At 36.2% G+C, this 26278-nt stretch overlaps 1 protein-coding gene and 1 non-coding gene across 11 annotated transcripts; both read left to right on the top strand.

Annotated features, from left to right (window-relative positions):
- Positions 1-1973: 1973 nt before the first annotated feature.
- Positions 1974-25520, top strand: LOC129269647 (72 kDa type IV collagenase-like). Of its 10 annotated transcripts, none has more exons than XR_010294750.1 (10): positions 1974-2487; positions 3338-3723; positions 16079-16287; positions 16980-17138; positions 18586-18765; positions 19906-20048; positions 21051-21231; positions 22081-22335; positions 22767-24604; positions 24842-25520. XR_010294750.1 is itself a non-coding variant. In XM_064105176.1 (9 exons), exons 1-9 carry the CDS (start codon positions 2353-2355, stop codon positions 22898-22900), a joined length of 1782 nt encoding a protein of 593 aa, XP_063961246.1. In that variant the 5' UTR covers positions 1974-2352; the 3' UTR covers positions 22901-25520. The 10 variants fall into 10 exon arrangements, 2 of the variants coding, with proteins under 2 accessions (XP_063961246.1, XP_054763130.2); XR_010294751.1 differs by having other exon boundaries at positions 22767-24606; positions 24823-25520; XR_010294749.1 differs by having other exon boundaries at positions 22767-24609; positions 24856-25520.
- On the top strand, positions 9517-9625 carry TRNAI-UAU (transfer RNA isoleucine (anticodon UAU)). The gene is made up of 2 exons: positions 9517-9554; positions 9590-9625. It is a non-coding gene; the product is annotated as a tRNA-Ile (tRNA).
- Positions 25521-26278: the final 758 nt, after the last annotated feature.

Here is a 26278-nt window from a genome sequence, read left to right as displayed (position 1 = left end):
ACGCAAGGGAACTGTAAACTGTTAGGTAACTATAAACAAAGAAAATTAATTTGATGACTCTGACGTAACAGGTTTACAAACCACCAATGATTACGGGTACATCCGTGCCCCCCCCCCCCCCCCCTCCCCCGACCAGTAGGCTAAAGAGTCAAACAATTCCAGGGAGCTACAGACATGGCGTATGGGACAAATGTTTTGACCATTTTGATTAAAAAATATAATTTTTTGACAGATTGTGACAGGACATTCAAAAAATTATTTTACGTTCCATCCCCTTTACCTTCATTCGTTTTCTTTCTCCCCCCCCCTTTTTCTCGGTCTTAAAAGTTTTGGGAGTCCATGGCTTCCAAGCCCCTCCCCCGACCACCCATCTGTACCTCGGTGCCTCTCCCCAACGTCTTTCGGATGGTGACGTTAAAGGTCGGTCCCAGACGTAAATAATCATATCTGACAGATTGTGACAGGACATTCAAAAAATTATTTTACATTCCATCCCCTTTACCTTCATTCCTTTTCTTTCTCCCCCCCCCCTTTTCTCGGTCTTAAAAGTTTTGGGAGTCCATGGCTTCCAAGCCCCTCCCCCGACCACCCATCTGTACCTCGGTGCCTCTCCCCAACTCAAATCATGATTACAATAGGCACATTGCATGATACGCCCCCTATTTTACTGTCCTCTGACATTCTTTTCGTTTTAAACCAACTTGTCCATCGTGCACATTAGGTGGGGGGGGGGGCTTGCTTGTGTTCCTCAAAAATTCGAACGTAATATATGCTTACTAGAACTCAGATAAAGATTTAGGTCAAATGTGTTGGTGAAATGTGTCCGACCCCCCCCAAAAAAAAAAGGTTGTTACAATTAATCATGTTTTTCTTTCATGCAATTATAACTGATATCCACGGCAGATCTTTATTTTGACCAATCTTTTTTCAGAGTGTAATATATACCATGGACCTAGTATAGGTCCATACTAACAATCCTATAAAAATATTTAAAAAAATCATAAAATTTCACTTTCATCATCTAAAGGCCTGTTCGTGTATAGCCGACAATAGGCGAGTATAATCATTTAAATCATTCTAAATTTCCGACAGAAGATGACATTATTTTCATACATTTACAACAGGCATTTACAATACAAATCATTGTCAAAGACAAATTCATATTTATATTCAAAGATATAATATTTAATGATGACGTGGCCTGGCTGGGCCATGATTGTTGGCACTTTGGGAAATCATTTCAAATAAAAGAAAATCCTGATTGATCAATTCGTAAAGAAAGGGGGGGGGTGAGGTAATGTTTTCAAAGCCCTTGCTTGATGTCCCCATTAGATCCTCTATCAAAACAGAGGAACTAAATTTCTCGAATCCGCCCCTAATACTCTATGTAATTGGCTAAAATACAGTCAGGCACTGATGGGTTTACCGAATTATAATTATAGTCGTTTTGCTTTGGAAATATATTGAGATTGAATATTAATTTTTTAATAGATTCCTCAAATTAACCTTTTACATTCTTGGAAAGTAGATTATAATGATGACAAAGCCAGCATGCAACCAACCATCATTGGTCGAACTTTTCTCTCTCTCTCTCTCTCTTTTATATTTGCCTGTATATCCGATAGACTTTGCCCCCCCCCCCCCCTTCTCCCTCCCCCTCTCCACCATCCGCAGCTAGGGTAGTTCAAGCAAACAGGGGAGCAGACATGCTTATTCTTTGAAAAGAGACAGAATCCGAGAAAAACGAAAATCACATCAAAATCAAATCATCAGCCCTCTCGTGCTCCCGGTATTCCTCCTCTGGATGAGTCAACCGTGTATGCGCAGTGGCATTCTGCGCAACGTTAGTCAAGCAGACGACCAAACTAAACAATCAAAATGCATTACAAACCACTAACTCCTGCCAATAACTTTACCATGACGTCACCCAATAAGGTGCCGAGCATAAATACAAGTGAGCAGACGAGTTACACAGCATTTAGAAGCAGATTGATAATCGAGTCACAACAAAAACATTCAGTCCAGTCGAGCCCAGCAAGGAGAGAAGCAAATAAAAAACTTCACCACTAGAGATCTTTTAGTTCAGAATGCATACACGATTGTATTGACTGACTAAAGAAGCAACAAGGTCACATCAAGAGAATTATCTATCAGAAAGCACACAGACATTCGTTTAATTTCGAGGAGTGGACAGAAGAAGCCTCAAACCAGTCGTGTTAAATCTAAATATAACTTTAAAGATAACGACGGGTCAATCACAAACTTATCTTAATTTTCGTTTGTAGTGAACTTACGACGGTATTTGTATTCATTCACCAGAGGGAATATTTATTTATTTATTACATTTTCATCATGGAAGGGTGCGTGAGGAGTTCTGCATCTTCAAGAAATATCTTGATATTGGTACTTTCCACATGTTTGACATTTAACCTATCACATGGCACACCGATACAGGACAGTGCGAGAGAGGATCTCGCATTTTCTTTGGTAAGTCAAAGCAAGTTTTTATTCCTTCCTTATTTAGATATTTCGGGGTTTTTTTCATTGAAACAACTCATCGGAAATACATTTACAAATGATTTACACGATTAAAACACAAAATCTTAAAACATGGACAGAACAGAAAAAGAAGAGTAGGCCTTTTTCGGTATAGATTTCAAAATGCAAAATGCATTGTTGCTTAAAGGGGAAGTTCACCCTGAAGAAAACTTTGTTGTAAAAATAGCAGAAAAAATAGTAAAAAATATTGGTGAAGGTTTGAGGAAAATCCGTTAAAGAGTAAGAAAGTTATTAGAGTTCAAAATTTTGGATTTGTGACGTCATAAACGAGCAGCTGCCCCATGTGTTATGTAATATAAAATGCATGAATTTCAAATTTTGTATGGTTCCTGATGACTTAATTTTGTTTTCTATTCATGATCGGATGTGAAATGATTTGTCTATTGATATACAAAAGGTACAGTGAAAACTATTTTCAATTTTCTGAGAAAATGACATTTCATTGATTTTTTACCAGTCGCTATGTAGGAATGCTGCTCGCATGTGACGTCACAAATCAAATAATTGAAATTCTAAAAACTTTTTAATTATTTGATGAATTTTTCTCAAACCTTCGGCAATATTTTTTATCATTTTTTCTGCTATTTTTACAATAAACTTTTTGTCAGGGTGAACTTCCCATTTAATACACATTCTTTGTTAAACGTGTTCTATACACAAGGGGCAGTTTAATATGAAAATCACTGTGACGCTAAAAGTAAGAATGAAATGCTCGTACAATACCTCACATTTATATTCTAATACCACTTTATTTCAAAATCTCTTGGATTTGTAACAGCCCTATTTGGACCATTACGGCTACCTATCCACGCAGAGCATTGAGCCCGGTAAAACACCGGGCGAAACGCTGGGAAGCGAACAATATCAGCGCGCCGTCAGCGAATTCCAACGTTTCGCCAACATCGAGATTACAGGGACAATTACGGATGAAACTAAATTCATGATGGAGAAACCGCGCTGCGGTAACAAGGACACTCAACCGCATACCAACCGCGTGCGGCGTTACAACGTCGCCGGCGGCAATTACAAGTGGAATAAAGAGACGCTGACGTACAGGATTGAGAATTTCCCGACGATGCGTAAATCGTCCTCCATCAACGAATTCCAAGTCCGTCATGACGTCAGAAAGGCCTTCAAATTGTGGAGCGACGTCACTCCTCTTGTGTAAGTACAATTTAGTTTACGTCTTTGCTGCATTCCTGTTAGGGCTTTGCTTTGTGGCATCTCTCATAATCATTACTGTCAAAATTCTGACAATACACCCTGTCTTGTCAAAATTACTTGAATAAAAAATACCCTATTTGTATACTCTGTCACAAACTATTTGGCATACCAGTAATATATTTTTGTACCTTTCATGATAAATATTTAATGCCATTGCAAGTTGACAGTTATACCTTTATTCATCCTTGAATAAAAATCGAACAAAATTCTTTAAAGTCTGGAGAAACAGAAAGTTTGTTTTAAAGCCTCACTGCACTGCGTTTATTTACTTCCATCCAATGAAAATGAGTGTGTATACAGCATCTTGAATGCCGTGAATAGCTGTGGTCTTGAAAAACAAACATTTTTATTGATAAACATGCCAAGAAAATGACTGATCGATGATTATCAGGTGAGCTTTCTTTGAGAAAATCAAATATTTTTGTTGGTATCATGCAATGATATATACGCATCGTCTAGTAGCCATGGAAACAAGTTTAACATATAAACGTAACTAACGAAACCTATGATCGAGGGATATGCACGAATTGCTATTATAAACAAAACGCGTCGTGAATATTATAACAAACATTCCTCGTTATTTTTGTTAATGATTTTGCTTATTTTCATAAAGCCTGCATTTTCTTCTACGAATTTGTGTCCATATATGCATTTTCCCAATATTAAAGAACCTGTTTTAAAAAAGTCTCGTTAAAATAACAAATGCACAATTTTTTTAACAAGTAATTTTCATTCAATCCATGGAAGAAAAGGACTGGCCGATGACCAAGTGAGATTTTTTGAGAAAATGTTTGTGTTGGTATCATACTATGACAATGACATATACATCGTCAAGTAGCCATGGAAACATATTAAGCATAAACATAACTAACGAAACCTGTAAGATTGAGGGATATGCATGAAATGTTATTATAAGAAGGGCGTGGTGAATATTAGAATAAACATTCCTCATTATGTCCAATTGTGTCCAAATAAGCATTTTCCCAATATTAAAGAATCTGTTTCATTAAGTCTTGTTAAAATCACAAATGCACAGTTTCTGTAACAAGTCAACTATTATCCAATCAAATGGAATGATTTGAGAAATTACGGTAATAGCTTTAAACTTTGATTGCAAACTTTTTTTATAACAAGCTCTATGTGCGCATGACTTTGTTTATTTATAGGTCTGAAACACGGTAGAAATAATGACCACGTTGTTTTGGATTGAGAGAGAAAATGGGAGATGGGTGGGGTGGGGTGGGAGGGAAAGAAAGGAGGGGGGGCACATGGCATTACTCATACATTAAGGTTGATAAGTTACGTAGGCAGATATTTTCATGACACAAACATTAACGATTTAACGGGAATTTGACTGACTAGATAACTAGCTTATGACCAGTTATGTCGTAATAGTTAATTCTGCTGAACCCATTATCGGGTATACTGAAAAACAAGTCTCTTCGCCGGGCGGTGCGATGACCGTTATCAGTTTCAATTTGGGTGTTGTCAATGCCAATTGGGTAATATCACTATCAATTTGGCCTATTATTACAGACGCGTGCCAATCATTCAATATAAACGATGAGACAGATTCGTGTCAGGGAATTTTCACGAAGCGATGTGTTTCTGATTTCGACTGATCTCTGTTATAAGCTATACTGAGATCCTTGCATCCCATTGGATGGGAGAACACTTGTCAGAGAAACGCGCTGACCAATCGCTTCATGAAACGCCCCCCATAGAATGAATAAAATTAAGCAAATAGTAAATAGGTAAATAAATAAATAAACAAATAGATAAACGAATAAATAAATCAAATAAATAAACATATAGATAGATGAATAAATAATATATAAATAAATAAATAGATAAATAAATAAATAAACAAACAAACAAATAAATAAATGAATGAATTAATAAATAAATACATATATAAATAAATGAATAAAAAAATGAATAAAGAAATAAATGAATAAAGAAATAAAATATACAAAATAAATAAATTAAATAAATGAATAAAATATACGAAATAAATCGCCTCCCCTGTTTCGGGGCACTTAACATGATTAACCACGGTTGCAGTGAAATCACGCCTTATAAGGGGGGGGGGGGTGTAGAGATTGATCCCCTTCACTGCCACAATTGAATGATCCATTTTATGGCACCTCGAAATATCTTATCTGGTCCTTCATTTGGACACGTTTACATAAGATATCATTTCAGCGAAAGTGCATAATAAACTAGCCAAGGGCAACAGGGCCCTGTCTTACAAAGAGTTACGATTGATCCGATCAATCTCAAGTATATGGAAATCCACCAGTGTCATAATTTTTCTGTATGAAATTTGCTCAATGTCCTTTGAAAACAAAGAGAAGCATACTGAATTGTCAAGAAAACAGTGAAAGTATGAATATACATCATTTCTAGAAAATATTTTGAACAAACATGTATTTTTGGATGTTGACGTTGCTGGCTTTCCATAGTTGCAATTGATCGGATCAACTCTTTGTAAGACGGGCCCCTGGTCCCGTTCCCTCCCTCTTTCGTGTATCATCAATGTCCCTCTTACAAAGAGTTACGATTGATTCGAACATTCATAACTATGGAAAGCCAGCAACTCCAAAATTTAAAATGATTATAGCTGTTCAAAGAGTTTTATAGATATATTTGCATATACATCAATGTCTTTTCAGTGTGTTTTTCTTTGTTTTCGAAGGGTTTCATATGTCAATACTTATGACATTTATGGATTTCCACAGTTAAGATTAATTGGATTAGATACATCTCTGTGTGAGACGGGGTCCTGGTTCACGCCTCAAATGTCGATTGTGTCGAGTAGTCATTATTATGATTATTATGACAGGCATCAATCATCATTATGTTTTCATTACTGCCAAACGATATGTTTTCTTTGACAGACACTCGTTTAGACATTTTGGTTCACTTTGTACCCCCCCCCCCTCATGAAACAAGTTCAATTGGGTTTTCCAGGAAATCATGGATCATAACAATTCTCGAAAATTCATCTCCATGTTCAATTTCGACTCTGCCATTCTCAATAAATGAAATAACCGTGCTATCAAGACTTCTTGAAATTATCTAAAGCAAGAAAACACGAGAACATTAAAGTTTCTAAACGATACAATTGACTGGATTGTCACGGTGCACTGCAAAACAGTGTTTGTTATCATTTTTCGATATTCAAGGTAGAAATGAAAAAAAAAACATCAAAACAGATTTGACACAATTCCTGGGATAAGCTTGAGTGACAGATACATCGACATTAATCTTCATCTACCCTTCGCTTTTAACACAAAATACAACCTGTCATGATACTTGATCAAAAGATGAGATTACAAAAAACCGCACAATAAATGCCCCCTATTGACAAGTAAATTGCCTAGGAATACGCTGAAAATTAAACACAGCTATCGATGATAATTTTTGTATCGCTTGCATTGTTCCGCCAATACGTCACAAATCCTAAACTCTGATCACTTTAGAATTGATCTTTAACATGCTAAGTGCCACTTGTGGTGTCTGCAAAACCAACGCACCCTAAACAACAAGATCTCCCTTGTTCATTTTGCGAAAGCCAAGGAGTATATGATATAAATAGAATTCAATTAAGGGTGATTTCACGTTAGAAGAATGTCAATATCGACGCCGACTGATTAGGAAAATGAATTACATCATGTACATTTGCGATCGAAATGGCTGAAATATTAACTGGTTTTTTAAATCTCCCATTGTCCATTGTCAGCAGTGGCGTTTTTATTGTTTGGGGGCAAGTTCGATTACATGTCAGTTTAGGGTGGTGGTGATGCGGTTTTGGCGCTACTGCCAGCTTTTTCTATTGTTGCGTCGGATAACAAAATTTGCGACGGTGCGAAAGAAAAATAAACGATGTTGTAACTTTTCACGCATGGATCTAGAAAAAAAACACGATGAGAAGATGTTTGTTATCACTATACAAGAGTAATATTCATATTAGAACATGCCAAAGTAGTTTCTCTTTCATCTATTTCATTGAGTCCCAATTTCAATTCCATTTAATACTACCAACTGTAAACATGTTTTGAAGAAGATAATGACATGGTGAGTCAGAGTTTCAAACTATACCTAATGATTATTTTCTCTCCCCAGTTTTCGATCAACTAGTTGTCATTGAGAAGAAATCTGTCTCGCAAGTAAATACAAATTAACCCAGATTCGATAGTTTGTCAATCTGTAGTATCAATGGGAGTACCAAGTTTGGCCAGCAGGTCTATATACTCTGAAATAGTTACACAACAAACATGACATTTGACTAATGATAAAAGACGAAAGAAGTTAATAGCGAAACAGCAACTATATTTACGAGCGGTGATAATCAAAATATATTTGGTATTGGCTGATTTGCATACAATGAAATTTCCTTTTTAAGGTTTCAGTAAAAGGAATAAGCGAATGGCATTTAAATATACATTTTCAAAGAAAAATATGAAGAATATTAAACACGGTGGTTAGCTTATCGATTGAATAATATATCTTTCTGTCAACAAGATGCGCGAATTGTGTGAATTTTCATAATACTTTATGTAAGATTCATTATGGACAATGATAGATGGCTCTGAATCTGATCTGTGTGTGACAGGGTCATACTTTCCGAAGAAGTTTAAGAAACGACAAGTCAATAGTTAAAGGGATGGTCCGGGCTGAAAGTATTTATAGCTTAATAAATAGAGTAGAATTCACTGAGCAAAATGCCAAAAATTTCATCAAAATCGGATAACAAATAACAAAGTTATTGAATTTCAAAGTTTAGCAATATTTTGTGAAAACAGTCGTCATGAATATTCATTAGGTGGGCTGATGACGTCACATCCCCACTTGTTCTTTTGTATTTTATTATATGAAATTAGGTTTATTCAAATTTTTTCCTCCAAGAACTAAAAAGATTTGACTGACAACTGATTTAGTGCATTAGATATTTATTGCTGCAACTTATTTCATTATAAGGGAGACATATTATTCACACAAGTATGAAACAATGAAAAAAATATGATTTTATGTAATAACATAAGAAAACAGAAAGTGGGGATGTGACATCATCAGCCCACCTAATGAATATTCATGATGACTGTTTTCACAAATTATTGCTAAATTTTAAACTTCAATAACTTTATTATTTGTTATCCGATTTTGATGAAATTTTCGGCATTTTGCTCAGTGAATTCTACTCTATGTACATGTATTAATATATAGATATTTTCAGCCCGGACCATCCCTTTAGTAGTCATTTAAAAAAAAAATATGAGTTATGTGCATTTTGTGGGAACGTGGATCAAATAGAGTATATATTACATTAAACATCCAAAAGAAAAGTAATTTCAACAATATAAATCAGAAAAAAATCTTCCTTGTCTGTGTTCCGCTAATTACCTCATAGGCCTACACTGCTAATTGGATTTAATGGATTTGAACACCTTTTTGCATTTTACTTTTGGGGCTTTTTGAAAAAAAACAAGTGTGTGGGCATATGCTAATAGTTTATTCCACAAAGTAATCTACCAAGATAAAAACGTTTGTTAATATTGTAAAAAAAAATATCTCAGTATTCGAGCAACATCTAGATAAAAAAAAAGAATATGCATTTTGTGTCGAAACTTAACAATAGATCTGGACGAATGAACATGAAAGAATGACCAACTCTTCCGCCTTTGGTCTCTAATCGTCCATATTGTTATTTACCATTGAATAAATCAACCTTCCCCAGTGGCGCAATAGGTTAGCGCGCTGTACTTATAGACAGTACCCAGCACCGTCTGGCTGCCCTGTAGGCATGCGGAGGTTGTGAGTTCGAGCCTCACCTGGGGAAAATGGTTTATTTTTGTAAGGGATCATTGGTGTAGCAGAGTACATTGACATGTATTCCCTACCAGGGGTGACAGTGGCGTAATGAGCCAAAAAATTCGAGGGGGGCATACATGCATGGCGTATAGGGCGAAATTTGTAAAAAGTCGCTAGCGAGCAAAAAATTCAGATTTAATATGAAAATCTAATTTTGAGATAGATTTCGACATAATATTCATATTTCACCCTTCTTTTCTTCCATTTTATTTTTTTTCTTGGTTGTTAAAAATTGGGGGTCCATTCTCCCCAAGCCCCCCCCCCCCAATCTGTACGCCAGTGAGGGATGATGATGGTGATGCATGCAAATCGTTAGAATGACCTGCTGCTACATATAGATTCCAAACCTATGGGGGGGGGTGGGTTATGGGGAAGTCCGACTCAGAGAGGGGCCAGGGGATGATAGCCCCTATGATTTTCAAGAAGTGAAAGAAGAGGGTGAAATGAAAAAAAGGGATAAAGTAATAAATGAAGAGAAAAGAAGGAAGAGCATCAAGAAGACAGATGCAACTCTATGCTACCCTTGTACTTCAATCGAGAAAAAAACACGTCCTGTTGCCCCCCCCCCCCGTATCATAGTCGCCCTTGCACTCATCGAATCGTCTTTCAATGCTGTTTCTTTAAACGATTGTTTCGTCTGTTCTTAATATCCTATATTTTGTGCATTAATATTGCGTTCTTACACCTGTTGATTCACAGCTGTGGGTCGGTCAATTTGAGGTGCACACCAGTTTTGATTTTTGATCATTACTATAGTTGCATTAGATGTGTCATTTTCCTATGCCACATTTTTTTTTCTTTCTTTTCTTTTTAACCCAAGTACAAACCATAAATAGAACACAGTGCGCTTAGAAACACCAGTAGTAAGCGCCTTATAAATGTTATGTATCATTATTATTATTGACTATAATTAATAATCAATTTCAGTTAACTGAACGGTATAGTCTAAGGTTTTGTTAAAAAAAAAACTTGCAATAAACGTGTAATGTAGTTAGGTGAGAGGGGAATATAATGAATAATCAGGAGAAATATGAAATAAAAAAGAAATGCATGGCCTGCTACAGGCTTGCTCTTTCTATATAAGCCTATATAAGTTTGGTGAATTCATAAGTTCCTCCCAAAAATTTCTAGATTTTTTGAACATTTTTTCTTTCCAGCTTCTGCTTGATTCCTGCTGATTCCGAATAAGTGTGATGGGGGCTGTAGATTTGAGTACCGTGGTCTTGGTCATCTTCTGATCTCAAACAATAGGGCCCACGTTTTTGCATGACATTCTCTAAACCTTTAACTATGTCAATCAAACCACTGCGAGGAAAGGAAATTATTTTATGCATCATGAAGCATGATACGACTGTTGTAAAAAAAAAAAAATGATATCATGAATTGTGTGATTATTAGATCAACTTGAAGTGGAATGAGACTATTTCCAGGTGAAGTAATATCTTCGCTGTTCAGAGGCTTAAACATACGATTGGTGCATATCCAAATTTATTAGTATGTTTAACAGGCCTTACTTGGACTTCAGAGGGCCAAATGATATTCTTGTCTGTATTCGAGAATCTTTTTGAACTTCTGTGAACCAGTTGACGGAATAATATGCAAGCTGAAGAGTACGGTCATATGATGTACAAGGCAATAGTAATATCTAATACCTAATAAAGTCGTAATCACATTGTACATGGCAATGTCCTTGTCCGCTTCTCGATATTTTATATACCTCACTTCAAAGGGCCCTCTTATACTTGACCATCAGGGATACAAAGACGTCTATTCATCAATCCAGTTTGGATTTTAATTATATTGCTCTTCTTTCCACCCCTACAAAGGCCGGGTCACTTCTTCATTCAAAGAAAAACAGGGAAATAATATTCCTTTTATTTCATTTTTACCCGGCGTAGATTTTACAGCGCGACTATTAATCACTATTGAGGACTCTGATACAATATGTTTTCTGTTCATAGAAAATGACCTGGATTTGAAAAGGCTGTCTCATGTGAGTTAATTTCTACAGCGATAACCCTATAACCTTCATTATGATGGTGTCCAGAATTAATATTGTTAACTACATGTACTGAATTTTGTAACTTCCATAGACTTTTGGACCATAAGGTTCTGTATATAGGCATGTGGGTGAAACGGGGAGGGTTGGTGGTGAAATTGAGGATGGACAATTTGCAGACGCTCTATGAGGGTTGAAGGGGGTAGACCTATATCCTATGGTTTTAATAATTATTTTGAGATTGTTCCAAATTAACAAAACATACAGTAAGGAGTTTTTTGTTGTTGCTTGCTTGCCCCCCCCCCCCCTCATGCATGAAGCCAAGCTTTACGCAACAAACCTTGCCAAACCAACGTCGCATGCAGGTATGCATGACGTTACAATAACTTTGGGTGAACATTATACGAGGGTCAAGGAATTGCTTTTGATTTTTGTTTTTCGGTCAGGAAAAACTTTTGAGAAATGAGAATATCAAGAAATGAGAATAGCTTTATATTGATATAAAGTAACAATTTACATTTACATTCTAATGATACCTTTTGCGGATGATTGATATTAATGACAGTTTCTACGAGGGAGCATTGAGCACGACCATTGTGTCAATATTTGGTCTTAATATACATCAATGCACATTGTCAATTGAAAGAAGATGTCGTTTATAAATGTTTAAACAAATCGGAATGTTCTAGCTGACAGGTAGTATTGTTGTAGGTCACCTACATACATGTACATTATCATAATGGTGTGAACAACAGTGGCATCCACCCCCTCCAAAACAAACGCATCGAAACAGGAAATATATCATTTTTACCATTGTTGATTGTTGCATGTAAAACATCAATCAAATCAATAAAGGCTAATTATTCATTATTTCAGTTTTTAACCTGCATGCTCTCGTGAAACCCTCGCCCGATTGTTTTCTAGGGGTACAATATAGTGACCATGCAACGGAAACAAATTCACCGACATCTTTTTCGTAAATACCATTGAATTTCACATTCTATTCGACTAAGAATGATTTTACTTGGTCATTTATTTATTATAGGCTGCAATCCAAAAAAGTTAAGCCTGTCTATGGACTTTAGGTGATGAGCAGGGGCCCATCTTACAAAGACTTGCGATTGATCCGATAAATCGCAACTATGGAAAGCCAGCAAGGTCAACATATAAAATGCATGTTTGCTCAATTTTTTTTCTAGATATGAATGTATATCCGTAAATTCAATGATTTCTTGACAGTTCGGCGTGTTCTCCTTTGTTTACAAAGGACATTTTGCACAGTTGCTGTAGAAACAATTATGACACTGATGGATTTTCATAGAGTTAAGATTGATTGGATCGATCGTAACTCTTTGTAAGAGTCACACCTACGAAACTGACTCCTACCCTACCGATAGTATGTCATTGGTAATAACGTAATAGCTTTGATCGGTCTGGAGACGTTTTCGTTGGTGTGAGTCGTATCTCGCATAACTGTCAAGAATATAATAATAATAGTCAGTTCTTGTATAGCGCATAACACATTATGAATCACGTCTCTATGGCCCGTATTCTGAAGTCAGGTTTAACTTAGACCATGGTCTAACTCTGTGCTAAAATTATGGGAAGCCAAACGTTCCAAAATTTTGTTTACAGTGAGTGCTTCTCATGTTTACTGTGCTCTTTACTAATTCTTTAATGGTGAAGACAACTGTCATACTTATCCTTCCCAGGCAGTTAATGTTTTGGGAGTCAAATTAACTGATACATTGAACCTCTACTGTTAGAGATTTATGTAACAACTGGCTTTCCATAGTTAAACCACAACTTAAACCCAGAGTTTAAATTAAACCCGACTTCAGAATACGGGCCTATACGTGCTTCCAAAGGACTTGGATATTATTACCCTGGCTGCATGTAGCTCAAGCAGCTAGCTTCCATGCTATGCTCGTCATTTCGAGGAATAAATTCCTACCAGGTACCCATTCACCTCACCTGGGTTGAGTGCAGCACAATGTGGATAACTAATTTCTTGCTGAAGGAAACTATACGCAATGGCTGGGATTTGAACCCACGACCATGTTTCAAAGTCCGGAGACTAATCCACTGGGTCACAACGCTCCACAAAAATAATGAATATAAAGAGCTTCTCATAATATCAATAAACTGGTTCATTTATTTTTGGAAACACTTTTGCCGGAAACTGGGCCGAGACTAAGGCTGATACAGTTTTACTTTCGGAGATCGAAAGAGAAAGAGAGAAGAGAAGGGGGGGGGGGGTAGGAGATATGGAGTAAAAGTGTATTAGTTGAAAGGGATTATTATAGATTAACATGAAGGATGAACATTGAACAGCGTTTAATGGGTAGGATTGACCTTATTGTGACGAGTGAGCAATGGCGAGACAGAAATGAGATGTCTCAATTATCTCTCTCTCTGGATGACTTCACTGATTTCGAAGAATGCACGAGTTAAGTATTTGAGACAACACACAGAGCTACCAAAAGCACGCACATGAATTCCCTTGCCATATATCGAAGAATATATGAATTAAACTGACTTATATTCCACTTCACATAAGTAATTAGTTTTTCCAATTTCTCTACAATAACATTTCAGTAAATTTGAATATCCTTCTTAACTAAATTATGTCAGGGTGCCTGCCCGCTCGCGCTCAATGCATTATCTAAATTTTACTGGCAATAATAATCATTTATCCATTTTACTTCTATTGAATCGTATTTGAGCAGTTGACCACATTTTTGACGTTTTGAAAAGCTTGACCCGATTTTCAGGGACCTCCATTTACCATTTAAATTTTCTTGAAGAAAAAGGTGATAAATTTCGTTTTAAAATGCATTCACCACGACCTTAGGGATGATAATAAAAAATGGGAGCAAACTATTTACATTTTAAATGCTCAGTCACCTTCTCTTCCCCCACAATAATACAAATATCTCGATCAATGGGGTTTAATGCATGGATTGGCGAATTTTCATTGACAGGTTGATCTGTTTGCATGGTTTGGAAGAGGAATTAACAAAGGTGTTAGGAGGTTCATATTGATGTGGTTGAGGGTTAATTAGTCTTTATGGCGCTTCAAATATGTCATAATTGTGATAATCTCTCTCGAATAACCCGAAATCACGACTCTTCATTGTCGGTCGTGCTTCCATGGTTTGTACGTAGCGCAAATCCGACAGCTAAAAAAATTCTTATTAAAAACTACCCGAAATCATACTGTTTTGTAAAAAAAATATATTCTACAATACTCATTCCCAAAGTGACAGTTGTCTCCTCGTGACCGATTAAAAGCTTCACAAAGAAGTCATTGCCCGGCAAATCAAACGTCATTTGGAGTTCATGGCCATCTCCTTTATCCTTTGTTAATAACCATTCCCAAAATAATCAAAATTTCTTTTGCATCACTTTCATAGACGGCCGCTATTTACATTCGCAGCAAGTTTATTTTTTTCAGATTTGAATGTGTCATTATTTGCATTTCAGATCGAACTACAATCGAGGACAATAATGAAAACCCCAGAAGTGATTCGTTTGTCTACACACTTATACCTCTGTCCTTAATACGTATATATATCATGGGATTTGTGAATATCATTTGGTTAAGAAAAAACATATCATTATCCGTTGAATATTTTTATTTGCGGGTGAAGTTCATTTTCTAGACTCATTCAGTCGGTCTTTGCACTACGATTTCGCAGAAAGGAAACAATGTACTTTCACAGTTGTCAAACGAAGTCACATGATTTTTTTTTCGAGTAATAAAATTATCTAAAAATTAGATAATCACTATCATGACTCATTCAGTTAAATAAGTAGGACGGAAGGAAATTTGGAAGTGGTTTTAAAGAGTGCATTTTTCTCTCTTTCGAGGCATGGAATAGAGAGGAGGTGATGGGGAGCTGGGGGGGGGGGGGGTAAGGAGACAGAGGGACCGGGTCATAAACTTAATTAGGCCTTATAGGGGAACTAAATAGGAGAAGATGAACACTCTAAATAATTTCTGAGGCACCCTCCCCATATCGATGCCCTTCCTAATCTTCTTAAATTTTCTCTTTAAAAAAAAAAAAAATAATAATACTATTGTTGGAAGTGACAGTGAACTACGCCTCTTGGATATATGTCTACAAAAGGAATATTATCAGATGTGAACGTAACGGGTGGCAGCCGGCCACATCCTATGTGGTTTTATTACTTGGGTGAAGATGAATTTAGTGTCGGTCTCTTCAATATTAAGATTGAATACAGTTTCATTTTCGGCAATTATCATTTCACCTCATTTTAATCAAATCAAGGGACGGATGCATTGAGATATTAGGTTGCTATGAATATTTTTTAGAAAATATCAATCACAGTAACATCTTTATTGATTTCAACATTGTTATACAAAACTATATATTTTCTCTTTTAAATATCTCACAGCTTTGTCGAAGTCCACGACGAGACGGTTGAAGTGGACATCGAGCTAAGGTTCGGTAGCCGTGTTCATACATCGGTGTACGGCGATCCCGCCTTCGATGGCGAGGGCGGTACACTGGCTCACGCGTTCACACCGAATAGCGGGTGGGGTAAAACGAACGGCGACGTCCATTTCGACGACGACGAGCATTTCACACACAAGGTTTATTCCGGTGAGTTGGTGCTCTTGAAATCATGTTAGAATAGCGCTTTGCAGATTTGAAAACAGAAAACTTAGTTGATGTTCATATTATGAGAAATCCCCCCAAAAGGATAACAATTAATAATTAATTATTAACAATTTAAAATAAAATCTTTTCAATTTTTTTTTATTCCCCCCCCCCCCCACATAGAGTTAGGAAATTATGTAGTAAAACGGATTGAAGCACACAAATCTGCTTGGATATTCTGCTCAATTCTTGGGATTCTCACACCTCGCTCTTTCACCCCCCCCCCCCTCCGAGTCCTCCAGGCTCCCCTCTCATTTATATTCATATGTTTTATTAAAAAAATTATGATACATTCGATTTTCTTTTTCGTTATTATTTTTCTAATGGCATTTTGCGAATTAGCCGACAAAACATCTTGGTGGTGGGGGATTTTTCGATTCTCTAAAGATACCCCTGGCTTTCCCTTAAAGAGGGACGACCAAAATCTGTACCGGTAGTGAATTATATCCGACTGAAAAATCTAAGTCAATATCAATTTTTTTTATACTTCATTTTGACCATTAAAAAATATTCACAACAAAATATTTTGACATTTCGTTTTTAAAGTGTGATACATGTATTAAGTAAAATGGTTATAATCATTCTCGCTTTTATTTCATTATATTACTGTTACGTGGTTTTCTTTCCCAAAACAGGAATAAATCTCTTTTACACGGCTGCCCACGAGATCGGGCACGCTCTGGGACTCGATCACTCTGACCAGAGGAATTCCCTCATGTGGCCGTGGGACAAGGGTTACATCCCAAACTTCCGCCTTCCTCTCGATGACAGGCTCGGCATCCAAGTCATCTACGGTAAGGTCAAACAATCTTCTCCGTGATCGCGCTCGATCGCCTTCTCCGTTTATAAAGTAACGGGGGGGGGGCGGCACGGGGGTAATTTTGATAGAGGGATGTTATTTTCTTCTAGGATAATAGGGTTTAGAGAGAGTGATGCAATGAACCAGATAATAGTATTTTGAGGGGCCAGACATTTTGTGATAGATTTTAATGACATAATATTCAGAAAATAATTATTTTGCCCTTTTCCCTTTATTATTATTGTTTTTGTCATCTTGGTCGTTAAACTTTTGGGTGTCCATGGCATCCAACCCCAATCTGTACGCCAATGGGTTTAAAGTTATACGAGGTAGACTAGTCTTTCTCTGTTTCTATTTTTTTTTCTCCGACTGAAAAGAAAATGTTTCCAAGACCTGAAAAAAAAAATCTTAGAGGGATGGTGACACCTGTTCCCTGTGCCGCTCACTGCCCATGTTTAACATAATAAAGTGCTGGTCAAAATAACTAATATTTTATGATTATTGTGTGCTACCAAAAATAATTATCAAAGTCCAGAAATAATTGGGATAATTTTGACAATTTTTGGTCGCACTTGCATTCACTACAGATCGTTTAATTTTGTCAATCTTTTAAGATTGCAGACAAAGATAAACGTGGTATTTATATTTATCTGTGCCTCTTATTTTACAGTACAAAATGAAACAGAATTGAAATCGTTTGTTGGAATTATCATGTGATTAAAAAATAATAATCAAACAGTTTTTAAATCGTTTGTAATCCCTTTTATTGCTTTGATTGAACAGCATGCCATTTGTAATAGGTTGGTGGATAAAATTGGCCCGAAAATTGGAAAGAATGTTCTTTACACAATAATGACGATTTTGTCACACATTTAAGGGACATTCCTTTTTTTTTAATGAAAACTCATAAATGTGTCTGCTCATATTCTGTCAGTGTCGCAATGATTGAAAGAAAACGTTCAACCAAACTGATGGACGTGTTGATATATAATTTAGTAAGTTTAATCAATAAACATATTTATTTAAATTGAATACGATCCTGGATTATATTGGTAAACAGAACTTTATAATTTCAACCAAAAATACAGATTCATGTTTTTTTTTTTATATATAATTGCTTTTATTAATGTCATACATGTAAGTCAATAATTGTGTGCACTTGAAGTATATGAATGAATGAATTGTGATATATGATTTTCCCTCTCCTCATGCCCCCCCTTCTCTGCCTCCTCCTCCACCTCCTTCGGTCCCGACCCCCGGTTCCTTAGTGTTCCCACGGCTCCTTAGCCCCCCTTCCCCCCACACACCCTCAAATATGGCCCACTTGTCTCTGATATATTTCATAACAAAACTATCCCCATCCAAATCCGCAATTTCCGTTGGTGGTGAGGGTATATTAAATTTAAAATTAAACATATCTCGTATCAAATCAACCTGAGCAGGGCGCAACACCAAAAGAACAGTCACCACACCCACCGCTCGCCGCGCCAGCAACTTGAATTCATCCCCTCCTCCATCACAACTAGAGAAGGATGAACAGGAGCTCGTTGAAGGGGGACCAACTCAGCAAGTCCAAACAAATACCCATGGGCCCACTTTACCTAATAATCGTCCCGCTGAAGGTATTTCAGAAGAGGGGAATTTATAAATGCTGTAATCTCTGCAAAAAAGGCTATCCGTTATTATATTATTACAAAAGCTTTGCATGAACTGCGCTTTGCTCATTCGACATTATTTCAATATTCACTAAAATTGTGTTGCCATCTTACCACCTTAAAACTAAAAAAAAACCCAACAAATTGTTGACAATAATAATGAGATGTTGAGTGAACATATTCAAGGCGGCTCTGATTATGAATTTTCAATTTATTTCATGAAAGACTATAAACAAAATATACCATAATCTTATAATCTGTCCCATTTTTTGCCCCATTCAAACTAAAACAATTCCTGAAGAAATTATATTCATAATGATCTGATTCAGATTTTCAATTTTTTCATATTTAAATCAATAAATATCAAAAATATATCCCAATTCTATAACCAGAAAAGTTTTTAAGAAATAAGGCTGGAATAAACGCTTCTAAGCAGAGTGCATTTGCATGAAAGAAGTAGGCATACAAGTATTTCTATGGTATTAGCAACAAGATATGAATATTGTCCTATATTAATTGGCAATTTGTGAGGGAGAGGAGAGCGAGGCAGAGGGAAAATGTCCAAATCTATAGAGGCAAAGGTGAGAATCCCCCACCCCCCAAAAACAAAAATATAGAGAAGGGGAAGGAGGCATAAGAAACAGAGCATTCTAGAGAGACAATGAACATGAAAAAACCCCAGAAAAGTACCATAGGGTACCCTAACCCTTAATAGCCTTATTTTGTTGACATGGTGACATATTTTAACTTACCAAGTCGACTTCAAACCTTATTATCTTGCCATGTCAACTTAATACATGACCTTTCTAAGTTAACTTCTGAAAGGTTATATGTCCACATGGTGATAACTTTTTGAACTTTTTAAAGGTACCTAACATACCTTGCGCCATGATTGTCGATAGCCATGTCAACATAATAAGGTTTGAAGTCGACTTGGTAAGTTAAAATATGTCACCACGTCTACAAAATAAGGCTATTAAGTTTACAAGTCAAGACACATACTCTTGGCATAATTATCTTCAAGTAGATAACACTTAAACCTCCCAGAGGAAATGATAATGATGAAAATGTGTTTGTAATCAATGTTTCTCCTTTTTTGTCATACAGGAAAGAACCCCTTCCAGGTATCAACTGACCCCCCTCCTACAACCCAAACGACCACCACCGAGCCCCCAAACCTCATCCCGCCATACTGCAACACCTCCTTGGATGCCGTCGCTGATATCAGGGGTAACCTCATGATCTTCAAGGTAAGTACCAGTACTAATGGGGGTGTTGCATGAAAGGTTGCTATCGATTACAAGTCAATGTTAGGTCCCAAAATCAATCATAAATCTTGTAATTAATTGCAAATTTACATATTAATCACTGGTCTGCTTCTTGCATTAACAAGATTAAAATAAATTGATTTGTTTTCGTGAAAAGAAATGATCTATCACTTGTAAATTTGAAATTGATATTGATTGCAAATATCATTTTGCAACGCCCTCTTAACCTCATCTTGTCACTCTAAGAGCTCAAAGTAGTAAAAGCATACTTATGTCATACTTCAGAAGTTTTCATAGCTATCAATGATTTTTGGACACTTCCAAGTCTCCCTTTTTTGAGGGAGATATCAAGCCGAAAGGCTATTTTCATAGATGAAGATTAATGATCTCCAGAGACACCAACTCTCCTGTTATTTTGGGGAGATCTCCAGCTGAATATTTGCAAAATGTCAGGGGAGACCTGCCTTTTGCATGAGATTTTCATTTCTCCTGCATTTTCCTTTCTTCTTCACTTGAGCGTCTGAAGTTATGGTAATTTGAGAGCATTAAAACCTTTCATACGAACTAGACGACAGAGACAAAACATTCCCAGAATGTCTGAAATAAATTGGGTTGGAGATTACCCAATTATGACTTAAATATGATTTTATAGTTCATTCATATGTAAGTGTTAAGCAACATGCGGGGCAGCATGGCTCTTTTTATGGTGACACAACATTTGCTCCTGCGACAATCGCTCTAGGCTTAATTTCGTCTAAAATGAAGGGTTAGGGTTAGGATTGCAATAGGGTTTTATATTAGGTTTAGGGTAGGGTATATCATTAAACCCAGGCTTGAAGTTGATCATTTGATTAGTGATCGGAAGTCAGAGCGGAGCAATTGTCAACGGAGCAGTGAAATGTCATGGAACCCTTTTTAGACCCAAGTTTCAAGTCTACTCTCCTTTCACCATCCCATTTCTCCACCAATCTATTCTTTGATCAGGGCGAAAAAATGTGGCGATTCCGACCGAGCTACGACTCCGCAGGATACCCCGATGGCACGTTCCCTCTGGTGGCAGTTGATACAGACATGGGCATACTGACTGAACAGTTCTTCAGGGGAATCAAGCAAGGCATGAAGGCAGTCTACGAGAGACAGGATAACAAGATCGTCTTCCTCAAAGGTAAAGGTCATCCTGGTGATGTCTTATTAAGTGCACATACCGTCCGAAGATGCTCAAAGCCCAGCAACAGTTCCCTTTAGACATATACACTGAGAAAAACTACAAATAAACATATAAACATTCTACAAATACATCTTAAATTACTAAATACAAAAAGGGTACATCAAGAAAAACATCTCCAAAGCTATTTTTCTTAGTGAACTCTTTGATAGCTAAATAAACTACTGCTAGCAATAAAACAACAAATTTCGCTTAAAATATGCAAATTAAAAGAACTGTTGCTATAAGAGAGCGAGCATGTAACATGCATGGACAAGGTGTGTGCTCATCTATATTTTTTATGCAGATATAGACATAAATACAGGTGTTTTGGGACCTCACAAACATGTCCTCAGTTTCATGTTTTCTAGAATGCACAGTCTGTGTTCTATAACATGTACAAAACATAATCATGATAAAGCAATCAGTTGCAAATAGTGAAAATCTTAGGAAAACATACTTTAAGTTTCCAACAGCAGTATGCACATGTTTGCTCAACACTTTGAGCATCAGTGAAAAATCAGCAGATTTTTCACTGATCTGATGCATGGTTTTGTTTTATAGGATTTCCCTTTGATTTTCAACATGTTTTTCATGATTCTAATGTTTTGGACTAACAAATAGTGCATTCCACTTAAATTCCATGAATCCTACCTCCGTGCCACGGAAAACTAGGGACCTTTTACATGCACCGTGACATGCACAATTATACGCTGTTAGTACTATCCCAGAATTCTTCTGGACATGCTCTACCAATTACATCCTGGATTCTACATGTACCTCTCTTCTTTTTATTGTCGCCAACAACAGCACGCAAGAAGTGGATCTATGACGGGACGACCCTCTACCAGGGACCTGTCCGTGTCAGTCCCAGTCCGAGCGGCTACCCTCTCACCGTGTATGCCGCCCTCTATGACAAGACCAGTGGTTTGACCCATCTCTTCAAGGGCAACAAGGTGTGGCTTTATAACGAAGCCCTAGGAACGATTGAGAAGTCCACGCTCAAGAAGGTGTTCAAGGGCCTCCACCCATCAGCGAGAGTCAATGGTGCTTTCATGCTCAATAGTAAGTTCACTCTGTTTTTTAATCTTTGGATAAATGGAAGTTCTCAACGTGCAATTGATGATATCCAGTTTTCTTTGATGTATTAATTTTGATATTTTGTTCAAAATACACAAAACGGTTGATATGGTCTTCATTTAGTCAACTCTTTCACTTATAATGACAAAGTTCACTTTATAATGTCTTTACAATTTTTTAATTGTAAATGTATTTATAATTGCGTGATAAGTGCTGAAATGTATCATTTAGATTTCATTTATACAAGTTTAAGTTTATATTCTTCAAAAAGATTTTCTGTGGCGCCTGTTTTATTCTTATTTTTCTTTCTTATACTCCATGAAAATGTTTGGAATGGTGCGTAAAATATTTGTTATTGACAGGAAGGTCACCAATTTCAAAAGTAATTAGTGCAAATTTTTCTTTATCTCACACAGATCATAAATTCCTTCTCGACGGACCCGACTACTATGAGGCGAATGAAGATAACTATGTACCCAACATTGGAAAGAGAAACTTTGGAGTTGATATTCTTGGCTGCCCACCAACGAGTCCACCACAGATATACTAACCACCTTCACTCTGATGAAGGGGATTATAAACTCTCAGGAAGATCTGGATGTGTAACTGACGAGTCCATCGTTTGGATTATTAGACAAATATTGAATGAGAGAACAACTTGTGGCATTGTCTTTATAAGGATTATGAGGAGGAGGGCAGACCTAACAAGAAAGTACAACTGTTAAGCTGGAGAAATTATATCGACTTATCAGAATGGTTCCTGGTTTTCAGATATGAGAGATTATCCTCCAAAGGATAAATTGTTGCATCGATTTCACACGAAAATTACTTTGAACTTTAGATTTTAAGTATGTCAGCAGTGTGAGATAGTGGGTCAAGATTTCAATCCACCACACATTTCTGCGGAAGTATTTTTTTCCTACATTTACAATTCACCACTTGAAGATTTTCAATAAGAGAAGCAACACTCCATGGCAGTCTGAAGGGATGAATGGAAGCTTTCAGCAGCTGAGATATCGGGGGTCAAGATTTCAAGGAATCGAAACTTTCCAGAGGAAGCGGCTTCCTGCCTTTCTAGGAAACCCATCGTCTTGCCTGGAAATGAGGTCCCAATGCCAGACACAGAAAGGAAATCTTGTGTTTAACAACCGTTGCAATGTTTGCTTCAACCCTGGGCCCCCGTAACATCAAGCTTTAGAGATTGATCATTAGGCTGTGTCTTGTAATTGATCATACACAATAAATCAATGCCATCACTCGTAGAAATCTGCACAACAATCTATCGCTAAGCATTATGTTACGGGGCCCAGGACTGCCAAGGATGCATTACGGGAGGACCTTGTACAGTTCCTTAATGAAACTTTTTATTTGTTTCCTCCCCGTCTCAAATATTTTGTCCATTCATCCTAATATCAGCTTCGTGTCAGGTGATGCATTTGATCCCAAGAGGTCCTGTAACAAAAAGCTTAATGGTTGATCACAAGGCCAATTTCCAGGAGTGATTGCATTGATTAATGCGTATGATTAGTTGCAGAGATCAACCAACGATCAATTGGTCAGCTTTGTGAAATAGGAACCTGACCACTCGAAGAACATCTTCAATCAATTATAATCCCTTGAAAATTTCCATTCTCAATTCAAGTTACTGACAAGTCAATGGATTGTAACAGGAATCTAATGTACTAATCCCCCAACTACTGTATAGTATTATAAATAGAAACAAAAACATATCATTTCATTTATTTTTCTACTTTTGAGATGTATACATGTACCTTGACCTCACTTTGTTAAGATTATCAGTGCCTTAGCTACCAGGGTAGCCGTGCTGAAGCCAGTGTTGATAGTGTGTATCGCTTTAAACATTGCACAAAGCACTTTATAAATGTTGAAGATTTCACCTGAATTGGTTCACACTTAAGGACAAGTTTTGACAACTCAATTCAACCATGAGTTTAGGTTACTAGCACATTCTGAAATAGCATTAACCTGGATGAAAACATTACAATGCACATGGATGAAAAAAAAGACACCATCAAAATAACAGAATTATTTCAGCACATGTATTTGTTAATCATGACAAGTTTGACTAAAACAAGGTTGAATACGTATTACTGTAGGATTGATGTTTGTATCCTTATTTTCTAATTTCATACAAGACCAATGCACAAAAGGATATTTTTTGTGTGGAAAAGTAAAGATCCATTCATTTGATGAATTTTTTAAATCACTCTATCTACCTCTTCTGCTTCCTCACATGTGGTGTAACACTGCAAAAACTCTGGTGTTGATTGAACACCAACCCGGAATCTATGTATGTCCACACCAGAGAAGTGTTTAACAACACCAGTTTCGTTTTGGTCTAACAACAGATAGGTGTTTATACAACACCAATTAGTATTAAAACAGCATCGGTTTGATTCCAAACTGGTGTTGTTTCAATACTTCTCTGGTGTGGACATATATATATTCCAGGCTGGTGTTAAATCAACACCGGAGTTTTTGCAGTGTATATAGAGTTGGCTTAGAAATAGAACCCTTACTTTTGCTGTTTTTTTATGTGCATGGATAACAAGAAAAAATCAGAAATTTATGGATAATTTTGATCCTTTATTATTTCTTATCAAACAAGGGTTAAAAAGGGATGTGATGCATTAATGAAATCAACATAAAATCATCATTACTTAATAAAGCATTTCATGGTTTCGGTTTAAGCTCCATTGCTCTCAGTTATGAAACTGGAAAGTGATAAATACTTAATATTTATTTTCAATTTCTTAAAAACTGAAATTGATAGAATAGGCAAAGTCATTTATTAATTATGAAATGAGCGACCCCTTTTCGGATAATGCAACAAAAACATTTTATTACAACAATATTCAGTTGTACTCTCATTTTACATAATACTGAGTGATGCCTATGCAAGTCCACTTCCCATAACAGAAAGCAACAGCTGTAAATATGTAAAGAAATGACGAAGCCTTTACTTGGCATATTTACATATATTTTGAAATGATTTTTGTTTGTAAATATTATTGTTTTAGTGGAGAAATATGTGGTGCTCCACTATAATTTATTTATTAATACAGCTCTGTATTACATGAATTGTTTATTCAACAAATGGGTAGTGTTTATCCTCATATTAAAAACTTTTGTAGTAAACTCCTTAAAAACTGAAGTGTACCTTGTATGTTTTTGAGAATGGGTGTGATTGAGATGATGATTATTATCAACTATTATTTTTTGGGGAAGCAATATTCCAGAGTACTTGATGAAAATACAAAAACACGATAAAACCAATTTTTGCAATGGGTTTGACAAAAAGATGAATAGACATTTATAGCTCTTTACAAGAGAAAAGATAAACATGAAAATAGAAAAAACTATGAATAAAAAATCTATATTGATAAAGGTTTTTCAAAGAAAGTTCAAAGGCAGCTCCCTGGATCAGGGTTGGGCTCAATTACAATTACGTAATCAAAGAAATGTTCAATTACAATTACTTTTCAAGTAAATTACATTTTTTTCAATTACAATGACCAATTACTTTTGTCAATTACAATTTCAATTGCTTTCTAGAAAAGTCATAAATGAAATCAGTTTGTATTCTGTAAATAGTACCACCTATTTCAACATAATTCTAAGTTACAGAGATAACGACAAGATGAAGGTTTAGGTTAAAAAGCACAGATACTCTCTTTGATGCTGAAGCATTTGACATGAAAAAGGTCATTAAATTAAACCATAAATTCAGTAAGTTTATTGTAAAGTAATTGAATGTAATTAAAGGTAATTGACAAAAATTGAAGTCATTATTTTTTTCAATTACAATTACTTTCCATTTCAAAACTTCAATTACAATAACAATTACTTAAAAAATTGTAATTAATTACGTGATTGATCAATTACCTTGTAATTGAGCCCAACCCTG

This window comes from Lytechinus pictus, chromosome 10 (assembly GCF_037042905.1).
Source record: "Lytechinus pictus isolate F3 Inbred chromosome 10, Lp3.0, whole genome shotgun sequence".
Classification (NCBI taxonomy): domain Eukaryota; kingdom Metazoa; phylum Echinodermata; class Echinoidea; order Temnopleuroida; family Toxopneustidae; genus Lytechinus; species Lytechinus pictus.
Note: the sequence above shows the minus strand (reverse complement) of the source record. Positions and strands in the feature narration are given on the sequence as shown.